The sequence below is a fragment of the Tamandua tetradactyla genome, chromosome 6 (assembly GCF_023851605.1).
Source record: "Tamandua tetradactyla isolate mTamTet1 chromosome 6, mTamTet1.pri, whole genome shotgun sequence".
NCBI lineage: Eukaryota > Metazoa > Chordata > Mammalia > Pilosa > Myrmecophagidae > Tamandua > Tamandua tetradactyla.
In genome coordinates, this window is record NC_135332.1 from 128,783,263 (window position 1) to 128,804,233 (window position 20,971).

The 20,971-nt window shown below is 34.8% G+C and overlaps 1 protein-coding gene across 6 annotated transcripts in view; it reads left to right on the forward strand.

Annotated features, from left to right (window-relative positions):
- Positions 1–8,755: 8,755 nt before the first annotated feature.
- The window catches only part of LRRCC1 (leucine rich repeat and coiled-coil centrosomal protein 1), a 61,577-nt gene continuing 49,361 nt past the window's right edge, over positions 8,756–20,971 (forward strand). For 2 of the 6 annotated variants that reach the window (XM_077167115.1, XM_077167113.1), the window contains exons 1-6: positions 8,757–8,990; positions 12,861–13,066; positions 13,384–13,449; positions 17,110–17,277; positions 19,356–19,531; positions 19,628–19,837. In XM_077167115.1, coding sequence (XP_077023230.1) covers positions 8,896–8,990; positions 12,861–13,066; positions 13,384–13,449; positions 17,110–17,277; positions 19,356–19,531; positions 19,628–19,837 — 921 coding nt within the window. In that variant the 5' untranslated portion in view covers positions 8,757–8,895. Of the gene's footprint in view, positions 8,991–12,860; positions 13,067–13,383; positions 13,458–17,109; positions 17,278–19,355; positions 19,532–19,627; positions 19,838–20,971 lie in introns of those variants that run through there. The other 4 variants (XM_077167117.1, XM_077167114.1, XM_077167116.1 and 1 more) reach the window with 4 other exon arrangements.

Below are 20,971 nucleotides of genomic sequence, written 5' to 3' on the forward strand. Positions count from 1 at the left end.
TAGTGGTGGTGCTTTACAAAAACATAGGGGGAAATACATAAAAATTAGCAATCCACATGAAAATTTTAAATTACTTTTCAGGATAAAGAGAAAAAAGCAAAGGAATACAATTCCAGAGGGCAGTAATTTCCTCTGTGGAACTATTTGATTACTCAGTGCCGTAATAAGTTCAGGAATTTCTTTTTTTTAAATTCAGGAATTTTTGTATCTCCTAAAGAGGTATTACAATACTTCTCACTGAACATGGGTGTCTTCCTGAGTATTTGGGCTGCCTGTGCCATGGGTCTATGATCATGTCTCATAGTAATGCAAAGCTGGAGACTATTTTCCCTAGAAGTGGGACATAGCATATATCCTCAAAACAGGAAATATTATTGCTTTCCTTGTTTTTGAATCAAATTTTTTGTTTATCTTTTAGCAATTGCTGCTCAAACCTTGTGACTGTCTGATTATATAATCCAGAATTTCTACACTGAGTGCACAGCATGAGAACTATCAAAGAAATGCCTAGCTTTGGCTACTTAGTGATCACTAGGAATTCAAATGCTCAGAGATGATAGAAATGATTTAGTTTCAAACTATCAATACTTTCTTCCATTCAGTAACTGGAATTGTTCTGTTAGTGGATGGGGAAAAGGAGACTGTAGCCAGATTTACCAATACCTTTAAAGCAGCACTTCCAAGTATCGTGCAGATTGCAGGTTTTCTCCAAGAATTTTTATGCATGTTCTATCTGGGAAATCCTGATTAACAAAGCAGGTAGAAAACATTTTTGAAAACTTTTGTAGCAGACATAAAAGTTTATCCACAACACTAGGGAGAAAACCACATCTCATTTATTTATTTATTGAAATCCATTTCATTTTGCCCTGAATTACAAGGATGTAGCTAAAAGAAATTCCAGCCCAGCCATCATCAAACCTGTATTTATTTAGCTTTTCCTATTCTTCAAGGCACGTCCCTTACATAAGTGTTGAAAGCTTTATAAATGTTTTTCAGAAGAACACTAATATCACTTGAACTCTCAGCTTTTACTACATTTTCTCCTAGGGTTTTTTAGACAGTTTAAGTTAATTATTAATTTCACAAATAATAGATTATCTTCTATTTGAAAAAAGTTTAAACAGATCACAACTTTTAGGCTCAAACCAGACCCCTCCCTAGAAGTAACCAAAGTCATCAGTTTGGTGTGGGTCCTTATGCATTTTCTATACATTTGCACTTAGAAAACACATAGCATAGTACTGGATATATCATTACTAACATTTGTTACACCTAATTTTCACTCTACCATGTGTCTTAGAAATCTTTCCATGTTAGTACCGAGGTGTTTTAACATGCTTTGAAATGTTATATAATATTCCTTTGTATGTCCTTACCACGATTTACTGAGAAATTTCCCCATTAACGGACATTGAGTTCTTGTGCACATGCACAATATTCTCTAGGGCAATGCCTCTGCTTCTCAGGTGACACAAAGTATTTAATAACATTTGCCTAGCTCTCTGGAGTAAACCAGATAAATATGTGACTGTGAAAAAAATCATTATATTTGAATTATATAAGTATGATAAGAAAACATAGTATAAAGTTGTAAGGATAATATAAACATTTAATTTGTACAAAACTTCTAAAATAAATCTCAAGAATTTTAATGAGAAATCTGAGCTAGCTCTGAAGGTATATTGTCCTGTTTCTTTAGGCAGCTACCATTATGCAGAACATTTGAAACTTGTTCCCATGTGATGCCATAAGCTCAAACAAGGAGGTGTTCCAACACCTGGAAATTTACTGCCCACTGTTACAAAAGACCTGGGAACTATTGGAAGAATTCTGATACTTTCTGTCTAAGGAGCATGGAATACAACCCATTATGCAGTTGGGGGAATAGGGAGGCCAAGAGGGAACTTCTGGAGGTTACAGCAACAGCCAAGGGCCCCTGAAAAAATAATTTTATAAAATTTTTATCGTTTATTGCAAGGGCAAATTTTATCATTGATGCTGACTATCAAAAATTGTAACAGGCTATTCTTCCCCCATTTAGTATGCTTAGCACCCTTATCATAAGAAATCAGTTGGCCATAGATGAGTGTGGTTTCATTTCTGGACTCTCAATTCTATCCCATTGGTCTATTTTTTGTTTATTTATATGCCGGTTCCACAGTTTTGATTACTGTGGCTTTGTAGTAAGTTTTGAAATAGGGAGATATGAGACCTCCAACTTTGTTCTTTTTCAAGACTGATTTGGCTACTTGGACCACTTGTGATTCCATTTGAATTTGAGGATCAGCTTTTCCATTTCTGCAAAAAAAGACAGATGGAATTTTGATAGAGACTGTGTTGAATCAGTAGATACCTGTGAGTGGTAGTGACATTTTACTATTAAGTCTTCCCATCTACAAACACAGGATTCTTGCTATTTATTTAGGTCTGCTTTAATTTCTTTCACTAGTGTTTTATAGTTTTTAGTGTACAAGTCTTTCACCTCTTTAGTTAAATTTATTCCTATTTTCTAATTTTTATTATTCTTTTGGATGTTATTGCAAATGAATTATTTTCTTGATTTTCACTTCAAATTGTTCATTTCTGGTGTATAGAAGAAATACAACCAATTTTTGCTTGTTTAGCTTGTACCTGCAAATTTGCTGAGTTCATTACTTATTAGTTTTCTTGTGAATTCTTGGGGGTTTTGCTATATAAAGCATCATGTCATCTGTCAAAAGAGATAATTTCCCTTTCCAACCATATACCTTTTATTTTCTTGCCTAATTTCTCTGGCTGGAATGTTGAGTTGAATAGTAGTTATAAAAGCAGGCATCTTTATCTTATTCCTGATCTTAAGAGGGAAAGCTTTCAGTCTTTCACCACTGAGTAGAATGTTAGTTGTGTTTCATAGGTGACCTTTATCTTGTTCAGGAAATTTGCTTCTATTCCTAGTTTTAAGGATGTTTTTATCATGAAAGTATTAGATTTTGTAAAATGCCTTTTCTGCAACAATTGAAATGTTCATATGGGTTTTTATCCTTACATTCTCTGAATATGGTGTATTACATTGATGACTTGTTGAACCTTTGCTATCTTGGGATGAATCCTACTTGGCCAGACTGTATAATACTCTTAATAAGCTGCTGGATTCAGTTTGCTGTATTTTGTAGGATTTTTGGTCTATACCTTTATTTTCTCACCTTTATCTGGCTTTGATGTCAGAATGAGTTAGGAAGAGTTCTCTTTTTTGCAATTTTTTTGAACAGTATTGGAAGTGTTGCTGTTAATTCTTTTTTGAATATTTGATGGAATACACCAGTGACACCATCTGATCCTGGGTTTTCCTTTGCTGGGAAATTTTTATTGCTAATTCAGTCTCTTTGTTACAGGTCTGCTGAGATCTTCTATTTCTTCTCGAAACAGTTTAGGTAAATTGTATGATTCTAGGAATTTATTCATTTCATCTAGGTTATCTGATTCGTTGGTGTTCAATTGTGCAAAATCTTCTCTTTTTTCTATGGGAGCAGTAGTAATATCCCTGTAGTTTTTGCATCTTCTTTTTGTCTTTGTCATTCTGGCTAAATGTTTGTCAATTTTGTTGATGTTTTCAGAGTACAAACCTTTTTGGTTTCATTTTTTCAATTGTTGTACTAGTCTCTATATTCAATCTATATTATTTCCTTTCTTCTACTAACTTTCAATTAAATGTGCTCTTATTATTTTAGTTCCTTAAATTGTTAAATTATGGTATTGACTTGAGATCTTTTTTGTTAATTTAGGTGCTTACAGTTATGAATTTCTCTCTACATTGTGAATATAATCAATACCACTGGATTCTACACTTGGAAGTGGTTAAAATGGGAAATTTTATGTTCTATATATCTTATCACAATAATTAAAAAGAAAATTTGAAGAGATCACTAAAACGTTTAAAAATGTATAACCACTTCAAACATAAAGTCTCTTGTTCACCATCACAATGAATTTTTGAAATTAATATATTTCAGAATAATCTTGCCCAATTCCGATAAACACTATAGCTGGCATTTTTAAGTTGATGGGATTTTCTTGGAGGTATATTTGGGGAGAATTGACAACTTTACAATACTAATGATAAAGTTTACCTTGATCTATATTTCTTTTTGTCCTTCTCTAAAATTCTTCATAATTTTTTTCACATTTTACATTAAATCTATTTTGTGGCCCTTTATAATTTTTGTTCCTATTTTTATTTAGAAAATCCAAGACTCTATGGAGATCTAGCATATCATAGGCAAATAAGGGCAGTTTATCTCTTCCTTTTAAATGCTTAAAATATATTTTTCTTTCTCAGCATTGGTTCTTATTCACTTAAAAATAAGAGCAGGAATCCTTCCTTGTCTTGCTCATGTTTCTAATGAGAATACATACAACTAATATTCAGCATCAAGTATGAAGTTCGTTGTAAGTGTTTGGAAGAGATCCTTTATTTCATTAGGGCATCATCTTCTATTCCTAAGTTGCTAATTTTTTCTTTAATTATGAAAGAATACTGAATTTATCAAATAACCTTTTGGCCTCTTTTGAGATGATTATGTTGTTTTTCTTTAATCAACTAATTCAGGGTAAAATGTCCTTTTTCTAGCTTATTGAAGTTTTGTTCCCTGATTTTTAATGTTTTGTTGTCATTGCTTTTTGCTATTGTTTGTGTCAAATAAATTCATTTAAAGTTCCAATTTTCTCCTAAGAAATTTCTGGTCAAATAACTACAGATTTTGATAATGACTGCTTTAATTATCATTCACCTATAAGCTATAATTTACATTTATTTAGGAATATGATTTTTTAAGTGTCCATTTAAATGAACTTAATTTTGGGTAGTAGCTTCACTTCGTTCAAGTATGCGGTAATGTGGTCAATGAATGTGTTCTATGTGCTACCAAATTCAGTTGAGATTTGTTGAGACTTCTTTGTAGTTCAGTGCATACTCAATTTTATAACAACAAATTTTATTACTACTTTAGTCTTCATATATGTATATAGACAGACATGATTAAATGGAGACATAAAAGATTAATAGTAGTGGCTTTCTCTGGTAAAATAAAAAGTGATGTTGATTTCATTTTTTATACTTTTCAACATTTTCTATAATCAGCGTATTACTTTTATGGTTAGATTAAAAATATGTTTCCTAAAGCTAAAAAACTATGTTTCTACATATATAGTAATAAATTGGCATGAAAACTAGAGGACATTAAGAAATGTTAAATTATATTTGGTATAATTTAAGAATTCAGGACAGCATAAAAAATACATTAAACATATTCCATCAAAATTTAAATTTTTAGAGCTAGTTTCTACTGAAGGAGGAGAAGTTCACTTATATCTAGATAATTCATTTTGTGAGAACAACTAACTTTCCAAATATTCTGGATAAATAAAGTAATATAACAGCAAAACACAAACTACAAAAATATTGTATACAAAGGTTGATATAGTTAAGTATACATATCATGTACACTTGATGAGGTAGCAGGTGGAAAAGAGTAGACAACTAAATAACTAGAATTCCCCGAGTAATGCAAATTTCTTCAAGGGAAGAAGTCACAAGGCGTAATGATCCAATGTGCCCACATCATTGACCTGATTGTGTCTACAGTCATCATAAAGATAAAAAACTTTGTATTTTATTTTAGAACAAAAGCTTATCTATGTATACTATATATGAAATGATTAAAAGTTAAATGATGGCTTTGTGCATCTTGTCTAAGAGATTAGCATAAAAGGGCTATGTTGATTACAATAGAAAAAGACTAATTACAGCAGTACCACTGTTATCCCTTCCCAGAATCTGTTCTCTTAGAAATGCAGTAAAACACTAAAAGATATTTTTAAAGTATCAAGATAAAGAAAAAGGAAGAAGCAGCAGCTATGGTTTCCTTTATACTCCTCATCCAAGTCAGTCAACAAATCTTATAAAATCTACCTCATTAATATAGATCCAGGTATTTCTTTCTCTTTGTTTTCATCTCCTTTTGGTCCAGGTCTTACTTTTTCTTACCTTGTTTACTGCAATAACCTCCTACTTTATTCTCTCATCTCTAATCTCTTCCCTCTGATTTAGCCTCCATTCAGTTTCTAGAGATAATCTCATAAAACAAATAGAATCCTGTCACTTCCCTGCTTACTCTGCTCTGCGGCTTTCTTGGATCTCTTCCAATCTCACCCTCACAACCCACCTGCTCAACCCCACTCCATTACCTCCTCCCTTCAGAGCAAGTACCAACTTTTCAGCTCATGATAGTAGGTTCTTCAAGATCTGATTCAAGCCTGTCTTTTATCCTCATCCATTGCCTTCTTCTACACATACTCACTCATCATCATCACCTCTCCACACATCAGGCGATCTAAACAATTTAACATTTCCAGAATAGAAACTGTTTTCTCTGCCTCCCCTACAATGCCATCTTGCTGCTCCACCTGACTTAGATGCTTAGCTCATGCTTGATATCACACTAGTAAAACTGATTCCAAATGTATTATTCTTTTTGTACCCCACAAATGCCTCCTAGATACCATGTAAAACTATTCCTAGGCAGATATCAAAATGCGGTTTAACAATGTGAAATAAAACTATAGAGTGTAATAACTGAACTTAAAATGTTGATTGATAAAGATATTAATTATTGGCTCTTTGAATTGCAGAGCTGAGATCTCCTATACAAATGTCATGGTTAGGGACAGGTGTTAACTTGGCCAAGTTGTGGTACCTGTTTATCTGATTGGGCAAGCACTGGCCTGTCTGTTGCAATGAGGACATTTCATAGGATTAGGTCATGATCACGTCAGCTACATCCACCGCTGATTCCATTTGTAATCAGCCAAAGGGGAGTGTCTTCTGCAATCAGTGATGCTAAATGCAATCATGGGAAGCCTTTTAAGGAGGACTCAGAGGAGAGAGGTTCCATTCCTGCTTTGGCTGGTGAGCCTCTCCTGTGGCGTTCATCCAGGCCATCCATCGGAGTCATCGGCTTCGCAGTCTGCCCTGTGGATTTTGGACTCTGCGTTCCTACGGTCACGTGAGACACTTTCATAAATTTTATATTTGCAAGTGTTCCCTGTTGATTCTGTTTCTCTAAAGAACCCTAACTAATACAACAAACTAATTTAATTTTGCAGATGAAGAATGAGAAGCAAAAATGCAGGTGACTGAACATTTTTGATTAAATAAAAAAACAAGCCAATAATAGAAACATTAATACATCAAATGATCATTGAAAAAAGAACAGCAATCATTAAGTTAGTGAGGCAGCTGATACACAAGCTTCAATTTTTGAACTGCAGTCAGTAATCATAATCCATACGTAATGCCCAAAATTTGCGAGAAAACATACAGTACATTTAATTATCTTTACAACACCATTTAATGCTTCCATTGTCAAGTATTTCTTAAATAAGACTATAACATACCCCATTGAAAATCTTCTCTATTTTAATTGATATTGAATTGAAGTATTAGTGACATCAATCTGTTTCTACATACAACCCTGCCCCAGAATTTACTGACTTAAACCAAAATCCTTTAATTATCTCCCAATTCTGGGATTTGGCAATTGGATTGGGTTCACCTGGGCACTTCTGGTCTTTATAGGTCTCATTCATTTATCTGTGTGTCCTGAGCTGGGCTGACTTGTTCCTAATCCATTTTCTCATATTCTAGCAGGTTAGCCTGGCTTTGTTCAAAGTGAGGGAGCAGAGGCATACAATACATCTTGAGGACTTGACTTTGATTTGGGACTAACATATCACCACTCCCAATGCATTCTATTGGCCAAAGAGTCAGTCACAAGCCAGCTCAGAATCAGAAAGTCAGTAAAATAGATTTCACCTCTACCTCTTCTTGGAAGGACCTGCAAAGACACATTGCAAAGTGTGTACTTAGAGGAGTGTGGAGAATTGTAGCCGTGAATTTTAGAATGATACTTTGAGCTGAACAATAGAATACTAACGGCAGCCTGGAAATATCTTCAATGTTAAATTTGTAAATCGACCTTTTATTTGGTTCCTAACGAGTTGCCACCGAAGATTTTAGTTCAAGATATTGACAGGTTCAGAGTGGACATATACCTCTAACGTTTCCATTAAAAAAAAAAAAGTATTTCCACGACCTCAGGGAGCAATGGGTAGCCAGGAGATTTTTTGTGAGACAACACAGCTTTGTTTTCACACCTTGAAAGCTGGAATTTGACTTGGCAGGGGTCAGTTCAGTCATCAATCACTTCCATTTAGGAAACATCCCCCTATACCCACATCGCTTTTCAGTTGGCTTCGCTGTGGTATTCCTAGCATTTGTCGTGTGTGTGGTAATGCTTTGTTTTCGTTCCTGGAACTGCTGATCCAGCCATGAGACTAGGCTTCATCTTTTTTTGTTGTTTTTTTAAATGGAAAGGCATCTGGAATCGAACCCGGGTCCTCTGGCATGGCAGGCAAGCATTCTGCCTGCTGAGCCACCATGGCCCACTAGGTTTCATCTTATCCCTCCTTACATAGGAACGTGCCTGGCATACAGTAAGGCACTCCACAAAGTTTAACGAATCAGTGCACAGTGGTGGGAACAAATTATAGGTATTAAAACTAAGCGGGAAGCATCCATCCTCCAACGCCCCCACGCCGGGAGAAGAGCAGCACTCCAGCCCAAACCTGAAGAGTCCGGCCGCAGATGCCGTAAAAGCGTCGGGAGCTCCTGGCGGAGAGGATCAAGCCGGTGGTTTTACGGCACCGGCAGGGCGGGAAAGGGCCCGCAGTCGGTTGGAGGGAGCGCCCTCGCCCCGCCCGCTCGGGCCGGCCTTCCGCGCACCCGGAAGGCGTGTTCCCGGCTCTGGGACCCAGAGCTGGGCGCCGGTTGAGACCTCGCACCCCGTCGCCGGTGCCATGGAGGCCGCAGTGGCACCAGAAGTTGAAAATGAGGACGGCGACGGCGACAGCAATTGCGGGGACCTGTGCTTCATGGACAAAGGCCTGCGGAGGTAAAGGGCGCCCCAGGGCTGCGGCCGTGCGCTTCTGCCGCGGGGGAGACCATGGGGGCGGTGGGGGCCCCGGAGGAGCCGTGGCACTGTTTGGCCTAACTAACGTGAAACACAAGGTCGCTCTGGTCTCGTCCCGCATTGCTGAGCCAAAAGTGCCCCTTTTCCCAAGTGCCAGACTCAGCGAGCTTCTCAGCTCCTTTTCGCCCTTGGCTTTTATGCAGCAGTTCACGCAACTCTACCCAACCTTGACAGTGGCCCACGACCTGGCTCTCTACCAACTTCTCATCACTCCACCTCTCTTTTGCTGATTATGTCTTTACTTATTCTTGTTCCTTTGCTTGTCCTTTAAATGTTGGACGTCCCGGATACCTGTCCTGCTCTCTTCTCTGCTACTTGTTAGCTGACAAGAACTGCCAGCGTCGTGGCGCTGGTAGCCGTGGAGTGATCATCATTAGTTTTGCCTCAATTCTCTTTATTCCTATTGCAGTTTTTTCTCCACAGATCACTATCATACACATATTTTTATGCTTATGAAGTACTAAACATATATTTAGCTCATTGTTCTTCTCTCTCAGTCAGCCCAAACTGTGGTTATACAAGACTTAGTTATGCCTTACTGATTTCCTATATCATCTCTTACCATTTCCCCAATTACACACAGACCTACAGGCAGTTCTACAAGTAGGTTTCCCTGTGCTTTTACACATGCTGTCCTTTTGTGGCATGCCTTCATCTATATTAAAGGTCCTGGATCCTGATCTAAAATTCACCAAAAGACCCCAGGAAGATTTTATTTTTTTATTTTTTAGGTTTCTGGAAAGTAATCATAGTGCATGGAACCTTTGTTGAATCTCAAATAAAGCCCTCAGTGTTCTTTAGAGTTGGCAGGAATGGTTGTGGTTGGAGTTTGGCCAACCATGATAAATAGCAATATCTATCTGCAGCTTGCATTAAGAATAGCCTCCAGCTCAACACTAGCCCCCTGAACCTTACTCTTCTCATGTACCTAGCACGAATTTTAGCTGCTGCTCTGGCCCAGCTCTTAAGAACCAGATTCCTACTTTTTTTTTTTCTTTTTTATTAATTAAAAAAAAAATTAACACAACATTTAGAAATCATTCCATTCTACATATGCAATCAGTAATTCTTAATATCATCACATAGATGTATGATCATCATTTCTTAGTACATTTGCATCGATTTAGAAAAAGAAATAGCAAGACAACAGAAAAAGAAATAAAATGATAATATAGAGAAAAAAATAAAAATAAAAAATACAAAAAATATATATAAAAAAACAGAACAAACAAACAAAAAAAACTATAGCTCAGATGCAGCTTCATTCAGTGTTTTAACATAATTACATTGCAATTAGGTAGTATTGTGCTGTCCATTTTTGAGTTTTTGTATCTAGTCCTGTTGCACAGTCTGTATCCCTTCAGCTCCAGTTACCCATTATCTTACCCTATTTCTAACTCCTGATGGTCTCTGTTACCAATGACATATTCCAAGTTTATTCTCTAATGTCAGTTCACATCAGTGGGACCATACAGTATTTGTCCTTTAGTTTTTGGCTAGACTCACTCAGCATAATGTTCTCTAGGTCCATCCATGTTATTACATGCTTCATAAGTTTATTCTGTCTTAAAGCTGCATAATATTCCATCGTATGTATATACCACAGTTTGTTTAGCCACTCGTCTGTTGATGGACATTTTGGCTGTTTCCATCTCTTTGCAATTGTAAATAACGCTGCTATAAACATTGGTGTGCAAATGTCCGTTTGTGTCTTTGCCCTTAAGTCCTTTGAGTAGATACCCAGCAATACCATTGCTGGGTCATATGGCAATTCTATATTCAGTTTTTTGAGGAACCGCCAAACTGCTTTCCACAGTGGTTGCACCATTTGACATTCCCACCAACAGTGGATAAGTGTGCTTCTTTCTCCGCATCCTCTCCAGCACTTGTCATTTTTTGTTTTGTTGATAATGGCCATTCTGGTGGGTGTGAGATGATATCTCATTGTGGTTTTGATTTGCATTTCTCTAATGGCCAGGGACATTGAGCATCTCTTCATGTGCCTTTTGGCCATTTGTATTTCCTCTTCTGAGAGGTGTCTGTTCAAGTCTTTTTCCCATTTTGTAATTGGGTTGGCTGTCTTTTTGTTGTTGAGTTGAACAATCTCTTTATAAATTCTGGATACTAGACCTTTATCTGATATGTCGTTTGACATATGAAGATTTTTTAAAGGAATGTTTACATTCCTTTACATTCATATTTAATAACAATAATAGCTTCCATTTACTGAAAGCCATCTATATTCGTAACAATTCTGTAAGAGTAATTTTTTTCATTTTACAAGTAATGAATTTAAGAGTCAGAAAATCTAAACAACTTGCCTAACTTCATGCAGCTACTGAGCGATTGAGCTTCTGTCTAGTTTCAGAGTCTTGTGCTTTTTTAGTGTACCACATTAACTGCACATTATCAATTGCCAGAAACTGAAAAATTCCAGAATATGACTATGTTAAGTCATTTACAGTATATGTTAATAACATAAGGTCTGGCACTAAATAAGGTCTCAGTAATGGTAGCAAGCTAGATCATTGGGAAATGCTTCAGTAGTCACATTTAGAGGTTGCAAGTTTGAAATTTGGAAGTTCTTTCTCTTCTGCCAAGGATTATCATGTACTTGATCTGGAGACCAAGTGATGAGCCAGATGACTTTATGTCCACATGCATAGTGGTTTGTGTTTTAAAAATATGAGATTCTTAATGCTAATTTGGAAGCAAAATTGAATTCCTTGTTTTCCCTTAACTCTCTCCTATCAAATCTTGGCTGCTACATTTCTCAGTTCCGCTGATGTCAGAGTCAGTTTTCCTCCATCTTTACAGTAGCTCCTGCAGTACCTACAACAGATCCCCATGACATTGTGTGTCCCTTTTCCCGACTCCCATCCACCCATTTAGTGGCTCTGAACTTGCTCCTAGAATGGCTATCATCAGGAGAGGTTCAGGTTATAAGTAGCAGTATTTGAAGGAATGAAGTTCTGTTTAAAGGAGGTGTATTCTGAATTCCAGCAAAGGAAGACGGGGACTTGTTCCTTAAACATAAGCAATAAATAGTAGTTTTCTTTTGCATTCACCTGCTTTCAAGTTAAATAGCCATTTATAAACAGTCAAGAAAGATAACAGACTCTTGTCAGATTTGGATTTATACTTGGGCTTTGTTGTATCATAATTATATGAACTGGCGCCAGTTACTTGATTTCCATTAACTTCAGCATCCTCTTGTAAAATGTGACTTATACTGGTTACTGCTTATAGCTGTTGTGAGGATTAACTGAGATGAGGAAACTGAGGACAGAAAGGTTAAATCATTTGCTCAGATAGCACAGCAAACAAGTGGTAGAGGGCATTATTATTCCAGTCTTAAAATTATTGACTACTATTCAGTACTGCCTTTACTATATGTTGATAACCTTGTTTGCACATAGAAGATAGAAATTCCCGGGGTCACTTTTCTCACTTAGTTGGGTTTCTTGTTCGTGTGGACCAAATTCTTCTTGTATGGTCCAAAATTATATAGTTTATGGGGTAAGATAACATTTCAAATCTACCACAAATAGATAGGAATTTATTCTAGAATGAATAGGCAGTGAAAAGATGGCTCAGAGGCAAGAATTCTCACCTGCGGAGCTGGAGACCTGGGTTCAATTTCCGGAGCCGGCCCTTGCCAAAAAACAATTGTGAGAATGAATAGTTAGCACATACTTGTTATCTACGTGCTGGTTGGTTTATTTTATTTGGTCATTGCTTTTAAAATCCATATTGTACTTGTTTTTGATAATATGTATTTTCTTTTGGTAGCATATCAGAGTTATCTTTAGATTCAACCGTTCATACCATCAATCTTCACTGCAATAATATCTCCAAGATTAAAGCTATTGATCATGTTTGGAATTTACAACATTTAGATCTATCATCTAATCAAATAAGTCAAATTGAAGGCTTATCTACGCTGACAAAACTAAGCACTTTAAATTTGTCCTGCAATTTGATCACAAGAGTAGAAGGTTAGTGATTTTCATGTAATACTTTGCCTAAAGCAAATTATTTAAGTTCATTTTTCTTCCTTAAAGAATGGAATAAATGTTATAATCAACTTTTGCAAAGCATCCCTAAAATTCATTACATACAAAAGTTTCAGAAAAGTATCAATTAAAAATGTTTTTTAATCCCATTAAAACTGATTTTACTGATATCGAACCATGTATTTGCTTCCAAACAATCTGAAATAGTTTGTGGTGCTATGCCTCTCTATAATTAATCCCTTAAATCTTATAAAAGCTTTTTAAAAATTTTATTTTATCTTTATTTTCTCTTATTTTAGGACTCGAAGCACTAACCAATCTGACTAGAGTGAATTTATCTTATAACCACATAAATGATCTTAGTGGTGAGTAGGTATGCTTGTGTTTTCTGTAATGCTAAATATTTACCACATACAATGAGGTAGATTACTTATAATGTTGGAATATTGAATAATAATTCAAGTTTTGACCAAAAATCTTCTCTAAAGAATGTGCTTTAGTTGTAATTCCTTTTGTTGATGCCAAAATCACAGCTGAGTAAAAAAATAGGAGGAATAAAGGTTTATCTGTAGCAGGAAATACCTTTAGGGAAGGACCAATTTGGAAGGATATTGCTTTAATCTTAACTAATGAATCAGTATAGATTATATAGAGAGCAATAACTTCAATAGAACTTTATATGAGGATGAAGATATTTATATCTCTCCAATGTGGCAGCCTCTAGCCATATGTGGATACTGAGCACTTGAAATGTGGCTAGTGCAAAGAGGAGCTAAATTTCTTTTTAATTGGATTTAAATAGCTGCATGTGGCTATTGGGTACTATACTAAGCAATGTAGATATATAGCATTCTAAAGACATTTTAAAGTGAGAATCAAACCTATTTTTTCTTTTTGTCTATGGCATGTCTGAGAAGTTTAAAAATTGTACCTATTTTTTTTCATTGAAGTACTACAACCAATAAAATAGAGTTTTGTAATTGTTCTCAGAATTAACTAATAGAACTAGAAAAATTCCTCTAATTATCTTCATAATCCTTATCAATATATGAAACAGTCTTATTCCGTTGTTTTTTTGTTTTTCTTCCCTCGCTAGAAAAACACTGCCCTATGCCAGGTACTTAGTATGCAAAAAGTGAGAAAGAACTAGCCCCTGCCCTTAAGTTGAAGTAACAACAATATTTTCATTTTTTAAAACCTTTTTTTCCACCAGAGTCTTGAAAGTGTTCAAATTGAATTTACCCTGAGCTCTGTCACTTTGTGTGATATTGGGCAAAATTTGGCTATAGTTTTTTTTCTCTGAAAAATGAATGTTGTACTGGATAGATTATTCATTCACTCAATACATATTTATCCAAAATTCCTGTATCAGACATTCTGTTGTGATGGGGGAGAAAAGCAATAACAAATCCATGTTGTCACAGAGCTTACATTGTTGTGGGAAAGAAAAGTCATGTTAAAAACCTCCTCCCTCCAAAATGAGGAAGGATTTGAATAGACACCTCACCAAGAAGATACTAATGACAAGTAAACATAGGAAAAATTCAGTATCATTAGTAAGAAAATGCAAATTAAAATAATAATGAGGATACTACTTCATAGCTACTAAAATAGCTAAAAATTTTAAAACTGACAATGAAAAGTGGTGTGAGAATCCAGAGCAATGAGTACTTGCATATATTGCTAGTAGATTTCACAATGACATTCCTCTTTGTAAAACAGTTTGATGGTTTCTTACAATAGTAAACGTACACTTACCATTCAACCATACAATCTCACTTCTAAGTATTTACCCAAGGGAAATGAAAACATGTATGAACACAAACACCTGTACATGAATGTTTGTTTGTTTATATATAACTTTATATAATCATATTTATATCACTAATCATTATCTCCAAACATTGAAAGAAACCATATGCCCATCAACTGGTAAATGAATAAACAAACAAGCAGCAACATGAATAAATCTAAAAAAGAATTACACTAAGTGAAAGGAGCCAGAGACAAAAGTCTGTGTAATTCAGACATTCTGACAAAGGCAAGGCTAATGGAATAGAAATCAGCTCAGTGGTTGTGAGAGGCTGTTGGTAGGGAGAAAAGATAGATGGCAAAGGGACATAAGGAAACTTCTGGGGGGTATGGAAATGTTTTGTATCTCAATTGTAGTGGGGCTACACAGCTGTATATGTTTGTTAAAGCTCATAGAGCTGTACTCCTAAAAAAAAAAAAGGTAAATTTTAGAGTGTGTAAATTCCATCTCAATAAACCTGAATTATTAGGTAGTGATAAGGATTATAAAGAAAATATGCAGCCCTGTGAGTTCTGATAGGTAATTCGTAGAATAATATTTTATTTTTTATCTTTAAAAAACACCTCAATAAATAAATAATGGCCACTTAAATGGTAAGAGTACTAAGGCAGGATCAAACTTGACATGTTAAAGGAACATAAGGAAGGATAGTGTGGCTGGAGCATAGCAAATAAGGGATTAGAATGCTAACAAATGGAAAAGTAGACAGGCCAGATCACATAGGGCTTCATAAGGTAAGAAGTTTGCATTTTCTTCTTGATACTGTAGAAAGTCATGGGAGGTTTTTTTTTGAAAATCAAAGTACATTTTATTCCTTTTTTTTTAATCATCACAATAGACATTTTTTTTCTTTTTTGTGACAAATAACATATACACCAAAAAAAGTGATAAATTTCCAAACACATCGCAACAATTAGTTGGAGAACAGATTTCAGAGTTTGGTATGGGTTGCAGTTCCACAATTTTAGGTTTTCTTGCTACTCTAAAGTACTGGAGGCTAAATGAGGAATGGTAGAGAGTTGGACTTGGGTGATAATTTAGAGCAGTAGATAGGGTTTTGCAATGAAGTTAATTACTGCTCAATTGGAATGAGGAAGTAAGGGAAGAGAATTAAAGAGAAGAGTTTTCTGTGGAGTATCAGGGTGGATGGTGGAACTATTTACTGGAATGGGAAAGATTAAAGGAGGAGGAGCAGGTTTAGATAAGGGAATGAGAATCAGGTGTTCTATCTTTCAGTTTGAGAGCCCAATTGCACATGTTTTTATGTTAAAAGGTATATTGAAGTAACTGAAAAAAAATGATGAGTAAAATCAGATTTATGTATACAGAACTGTAAAAGAGGACTCTGGGGGGGAACAGTATAGAATGCATCACAAACTTCCTCCGTTTTGAAGCAAGTTCTGAGGCAGGAAAAGAGTGCAAGCGCTTGAGGGCTATGGAGTCCCTCTGCACCACAGCTACAATTGAAATCAGGTGGCCCAAGGACATGCGCTGCTGGGTATCAGTAGCATCTGCTGCAAGCTTGTTTCCTTCATTGCAATGTTCGAGATAAGCTCTTGTGAGAAATATTATCAGGCAACTAAATAAAGTGGGTGCTATTTGTATTTATCTTAGGTCAAATCAACAAAATTGAAGTGTATTACACTATTTGCTTGTCTATTCGTCAAAAATGGTATGTTGAGACAGCCTGAAGCCATTGTTTTATTCTTGTTCTCATGTAATTGTTTGCATTGGCCTTAGGAGGTGCATTTTTTTTTCTTTCTTTTTTGTTTTTTAGACATTTTTTATTGTGAAATATAACATACACAAAAAAATAATAATTTTCAAAGTACATTTTTAACAGGTAGTTATAGACCAGATTTCAAAGTTTAGTATGGGTTACCATTCCACAGTCTCAGGTTTTTCCTTCTAGCTCCTCCAAAACATGAGAAGCTAAAAGAAATATCATTATGGTGATTCAGCAGCTGTACTTATTTGTTGAATCCTATCTTCTCTTCTCCTTCTATCTGGAACCAAGTGGAGGAATTGGGGTTGAAGCCTCAGAAGGATGCTATCCTTATGTTTCTTAAAAACAGCAAATGGCTTTACTGATATCCTAGTCATTAATTTTATTCCTTTGTCTCTCAAAGTTTAACCTGGATTACACTTATTTTTAATTAGCTGTTGGAAAGATGATTGCTGTGGCATCAAAAGAACATTTTTCCTGTTGCAGGGTTTATGCATCTTCATGGACTGAAGCATAAACTTAGACATATTGAGCTACATAGTAATTGTATAGATAGTATCCACCACTTACTTCAGTGTATGGTAGGATTGCACTTCTTGACTAATCTTATTTTGGAGAAAAATGGAGAGGATAATCCTGTCTGTCATTTACCAGGTATGAATAATTAATTTGATACTTTTTATAGTGGTTGATATTCAAGATTCCTTCATTTACTTAAATTGGTGTTTTTGACCCTTTTTTATTTATTGTGTCTTTAGAAAAACATAGTTACAAAAAAATCATTTTAAGACAAAGTAAATTGCTGTTAATAGAAGAATACAAGTCTAACAGTCCAGTAATTCTCCATTTAGATAATTTCATATTTGATAATTGAATACCTCAATATTAAATTATATCATTAGGGTATATTATCATAGTATGTTAAATACCATGCAGACATAACAAATATACAGCTCTTTATCTGCTGATAGGCAATTGTCTCTAAGATATATTATTAAGTAAAAGAAAAGCATTCAAGTTGCAAAACATTTATGTGAAAAAGGGTAACATATGCACATATGTAAAATATATGAATAAAATATCTGGAAGGATACACAAGAAACTGATATTGGCTAATTGGGAATATAGAAATGTTTGGAAAACTCTACTGTGTTCTTTTTGAAATTTATAATATGTAAATGTATTACATTATTGATAAACCTAATGTAATATATAAATAGTGCTGCTAAAATGCTGTATGATCTAATTCGGTATCATTGAAATGGGCAAAGATTAGCAGACCAGACTACCATTTCTAGAACTGACTTATTTTGAATTGCTTTAACAAAGCAATAAGATAGAAATGTATAGTATATGAGTATACATTCTAGAGATCTGCTTGGTTAGAATTTGGCTACAGAGACTCCATTCTGTCATTAATATGCAACTATGAGAAGGCTTTTCCCAGTGTGGAAACCTATTTTGATCATTATTTTTATTTCACAAGAGTATTTTATGATTTGTGATTGATTTTTCTAAGGCCATAAAATAATAAAGTCTCCCTGAAAATCAGGGCAGATTTCATAATTTTCTGGGAAAACTTGTTTCCTGGAAGAAAACCTTTTTTCTAAAGCAATTTTATTTTTCTTTTCTTTACTAACCCACAAGTTGGAATTTTTCCCTAATAATATTGCCTTAAAAACTCCTACAGTTTGAACCTCTGCTTTTCACTTTCTTTCCTTGATTAGGTATTTCTGTCAATAGCCACCCTCCCACTAGAACTGAAAAGAAATTTATTGCCGAAACTACTTCTCTCCCCTCAAGATTTTTAATACCAATTTGTCAGACTTCTTTCTTATACTTTACATTCTTCAAACTGCTTCATTTTTCTTTATTATAAATACTCAGTTTTAAACTTAACAGGTAAGCAAAATTAAAGTGTTCCTATTATCTTACATAACAAATTAATGTTAATTTGTCAGATATTTCTTATGTTTAATTGTTCTTAGGCAAAATAAATATTGCTCTTGAATACTTATTAGGTCCTCTGTCTTAATATTAGTTATATGTAATTTACGGGGGAAAGGGAGGATGTTTAGTTTTATTAATACTCGAGACCTTAGTGGGGAAATTCTAGTTCTCTGGTTGTTATCCACATCATCCCAATTTATGTTTATACTGTGAGATTAAAAGTAAATAAGGGGGTGGGCCACAGTGGTTCAGCAGGCAGAGTTCTCGCCTGCCATGCTGGAGACCCAGGTTCAATTCCCAGTGCCTGCCCATGCCAATAAATGAATGAATGAATGAATGGATGAGGTGCAGTGGTGGCTCAGTGGCAAGAATTCTTGCCTGTGGAACTGGAGACCTGTTTCCTGGAGCCTGAGTCTGACCATGCCAAAAAAAAAAAAGTAAATAAGACATTTTTGGCTTCCTACCCAGAATAAATTGCTCTTGGTGTTATACATTTATAACTTTAAAGCAGTTTCATGAACAGTTAAATCCAAAGGACATAATTTTTGACCTTCATCAGGAGGGTTTTTGGGAAAGGGGTGTTGTTTATTTTGTATTTGATGATTACATCCTGGAGAAGGAATAAATAGCCTTTATTACAAATGTATTGTTGACTTTGAAATTGATTTTATCATCCAAGTGATATATCTGATAGTTGACTAATTTATTAGCTTAATTCTAAAATCAGTTAACTTGCTGTTTTTTAAATTCTGAGTTTTTGTTTTGAATGATTTGTTTCCGAGGATACAGAGCGATTATTCTCCAGACTTTGCCACAACTTAGAATCCTGGATGGCAAGAACATATTTGGTGAATCGTTAAATTTGTCAGAAATAAATTCATCACACCTACAGTGCTTACAAGGTCTTTTGGATAATTTAGTTTCTTCTGATTCTCCCCAAAATATAAGTGAAGATGAGGTATAGTAATTGTGTTTTTCCCCCAATATAAAAGATACTTTTAAATATTAATAAACAAATGTAAATTAAGAGGATTTTGGTTTGTTTCTCTTACAGATCATTGGTAGTTTACCAGTGGCAACACCGAATGTTGATCAGTTAGCACCCTTGGATCAGTTTGAAAACACACCAACAAATACTGCTTTGACATCTTTTATGCCTATGTGTCCATCTTCTGAGCCAGAGAAAAGTAATCATAAAAGTGATTTTCAGGATGAAATACAACTTCAGAAATTAGATGATCAGATTTTACAGCTTCTCAGTGAAGTAACTATTTTTCTTATTTTTCCGAAGTATTACGTACTTACTGAAGAAAAGGTACTTAAGAAAATGTAAAATAAAACTCAGGTACAAGCTGACCAACCCATAAACAATCTGTAATTTAACACATGAGTATGTGTATATATATTTTTTCCTTTACAAAAATAGGGTTCTATTATAATAGTTCTTACAATTAATTTATAAGTAAGGTCATTATAAAGTTAATGAAAATGTTCTGTACTATAATAAGATTATTTATTCTTCTTAACTATGGGACTTGTAATTTATTCCAATGATTTGGGGAATTTCAAATCTCTGAAAATCTGTTTCGTCTTTAATTTTATGTTTTTCCTCAACATTTTATTAAGAAAATTTTCAAACTTACAGCACAGTTGAAAAAATTCCTCAGTAAATACCAGTTTACCTATCACCTAAATTCTACCTTTTTACCATTTTTATTATTCATTGTGTATTATTCGTCCATCCACCAAACAATCTCGCTTTATGATGTATTTCAGAGAAATTTAAATATCATTACACTTCTTCTCCAAACATAGCATTAATAGAGTTCAGTATTTTTTTATTTTGATATATAGGTGTGTGTGTGCTCTGTATTGACAGTAAATGTAGCCATTACCCGAATTTATATGAAGATATATATTACCTTCATCCCAGAATGTTCCTTTATGCCCCTTCCCTCAGGCAATTCTCCCCACCTCCCAAGAGGCAATCACCTTTCTGATTTTTTTCTGCAATAGATTATTTAATACTTATTTTACAACCTAATAGAAAGGGAATGATAGAGTACATACTGTGAGTATGGCTTCTTTCACTCAGCATAACCTTTTAAAATTAATCCATGTTGTATGTTTGTCAGTAGTTTATTTTTATTGTTATGTAGTATTCCATTGCTTGAATATACCATGTTTTTTTTTTTCATTATCCTACTGAGTTACTACTGGGCTATTTCCAAGTTTGTGTATAAAGTCATTATGAACATTACTATAAAAGTCTTTGTGAACAAATATTTTCATTTCTCATCAGTAAGTAACTATATGTGGAATTTCTGGGTTTTAGAGCAGGTGAGTGTTTAGTTTTTCTGAAGTGGTTGTTCCATTTTACACTCCCACAAACAATGTA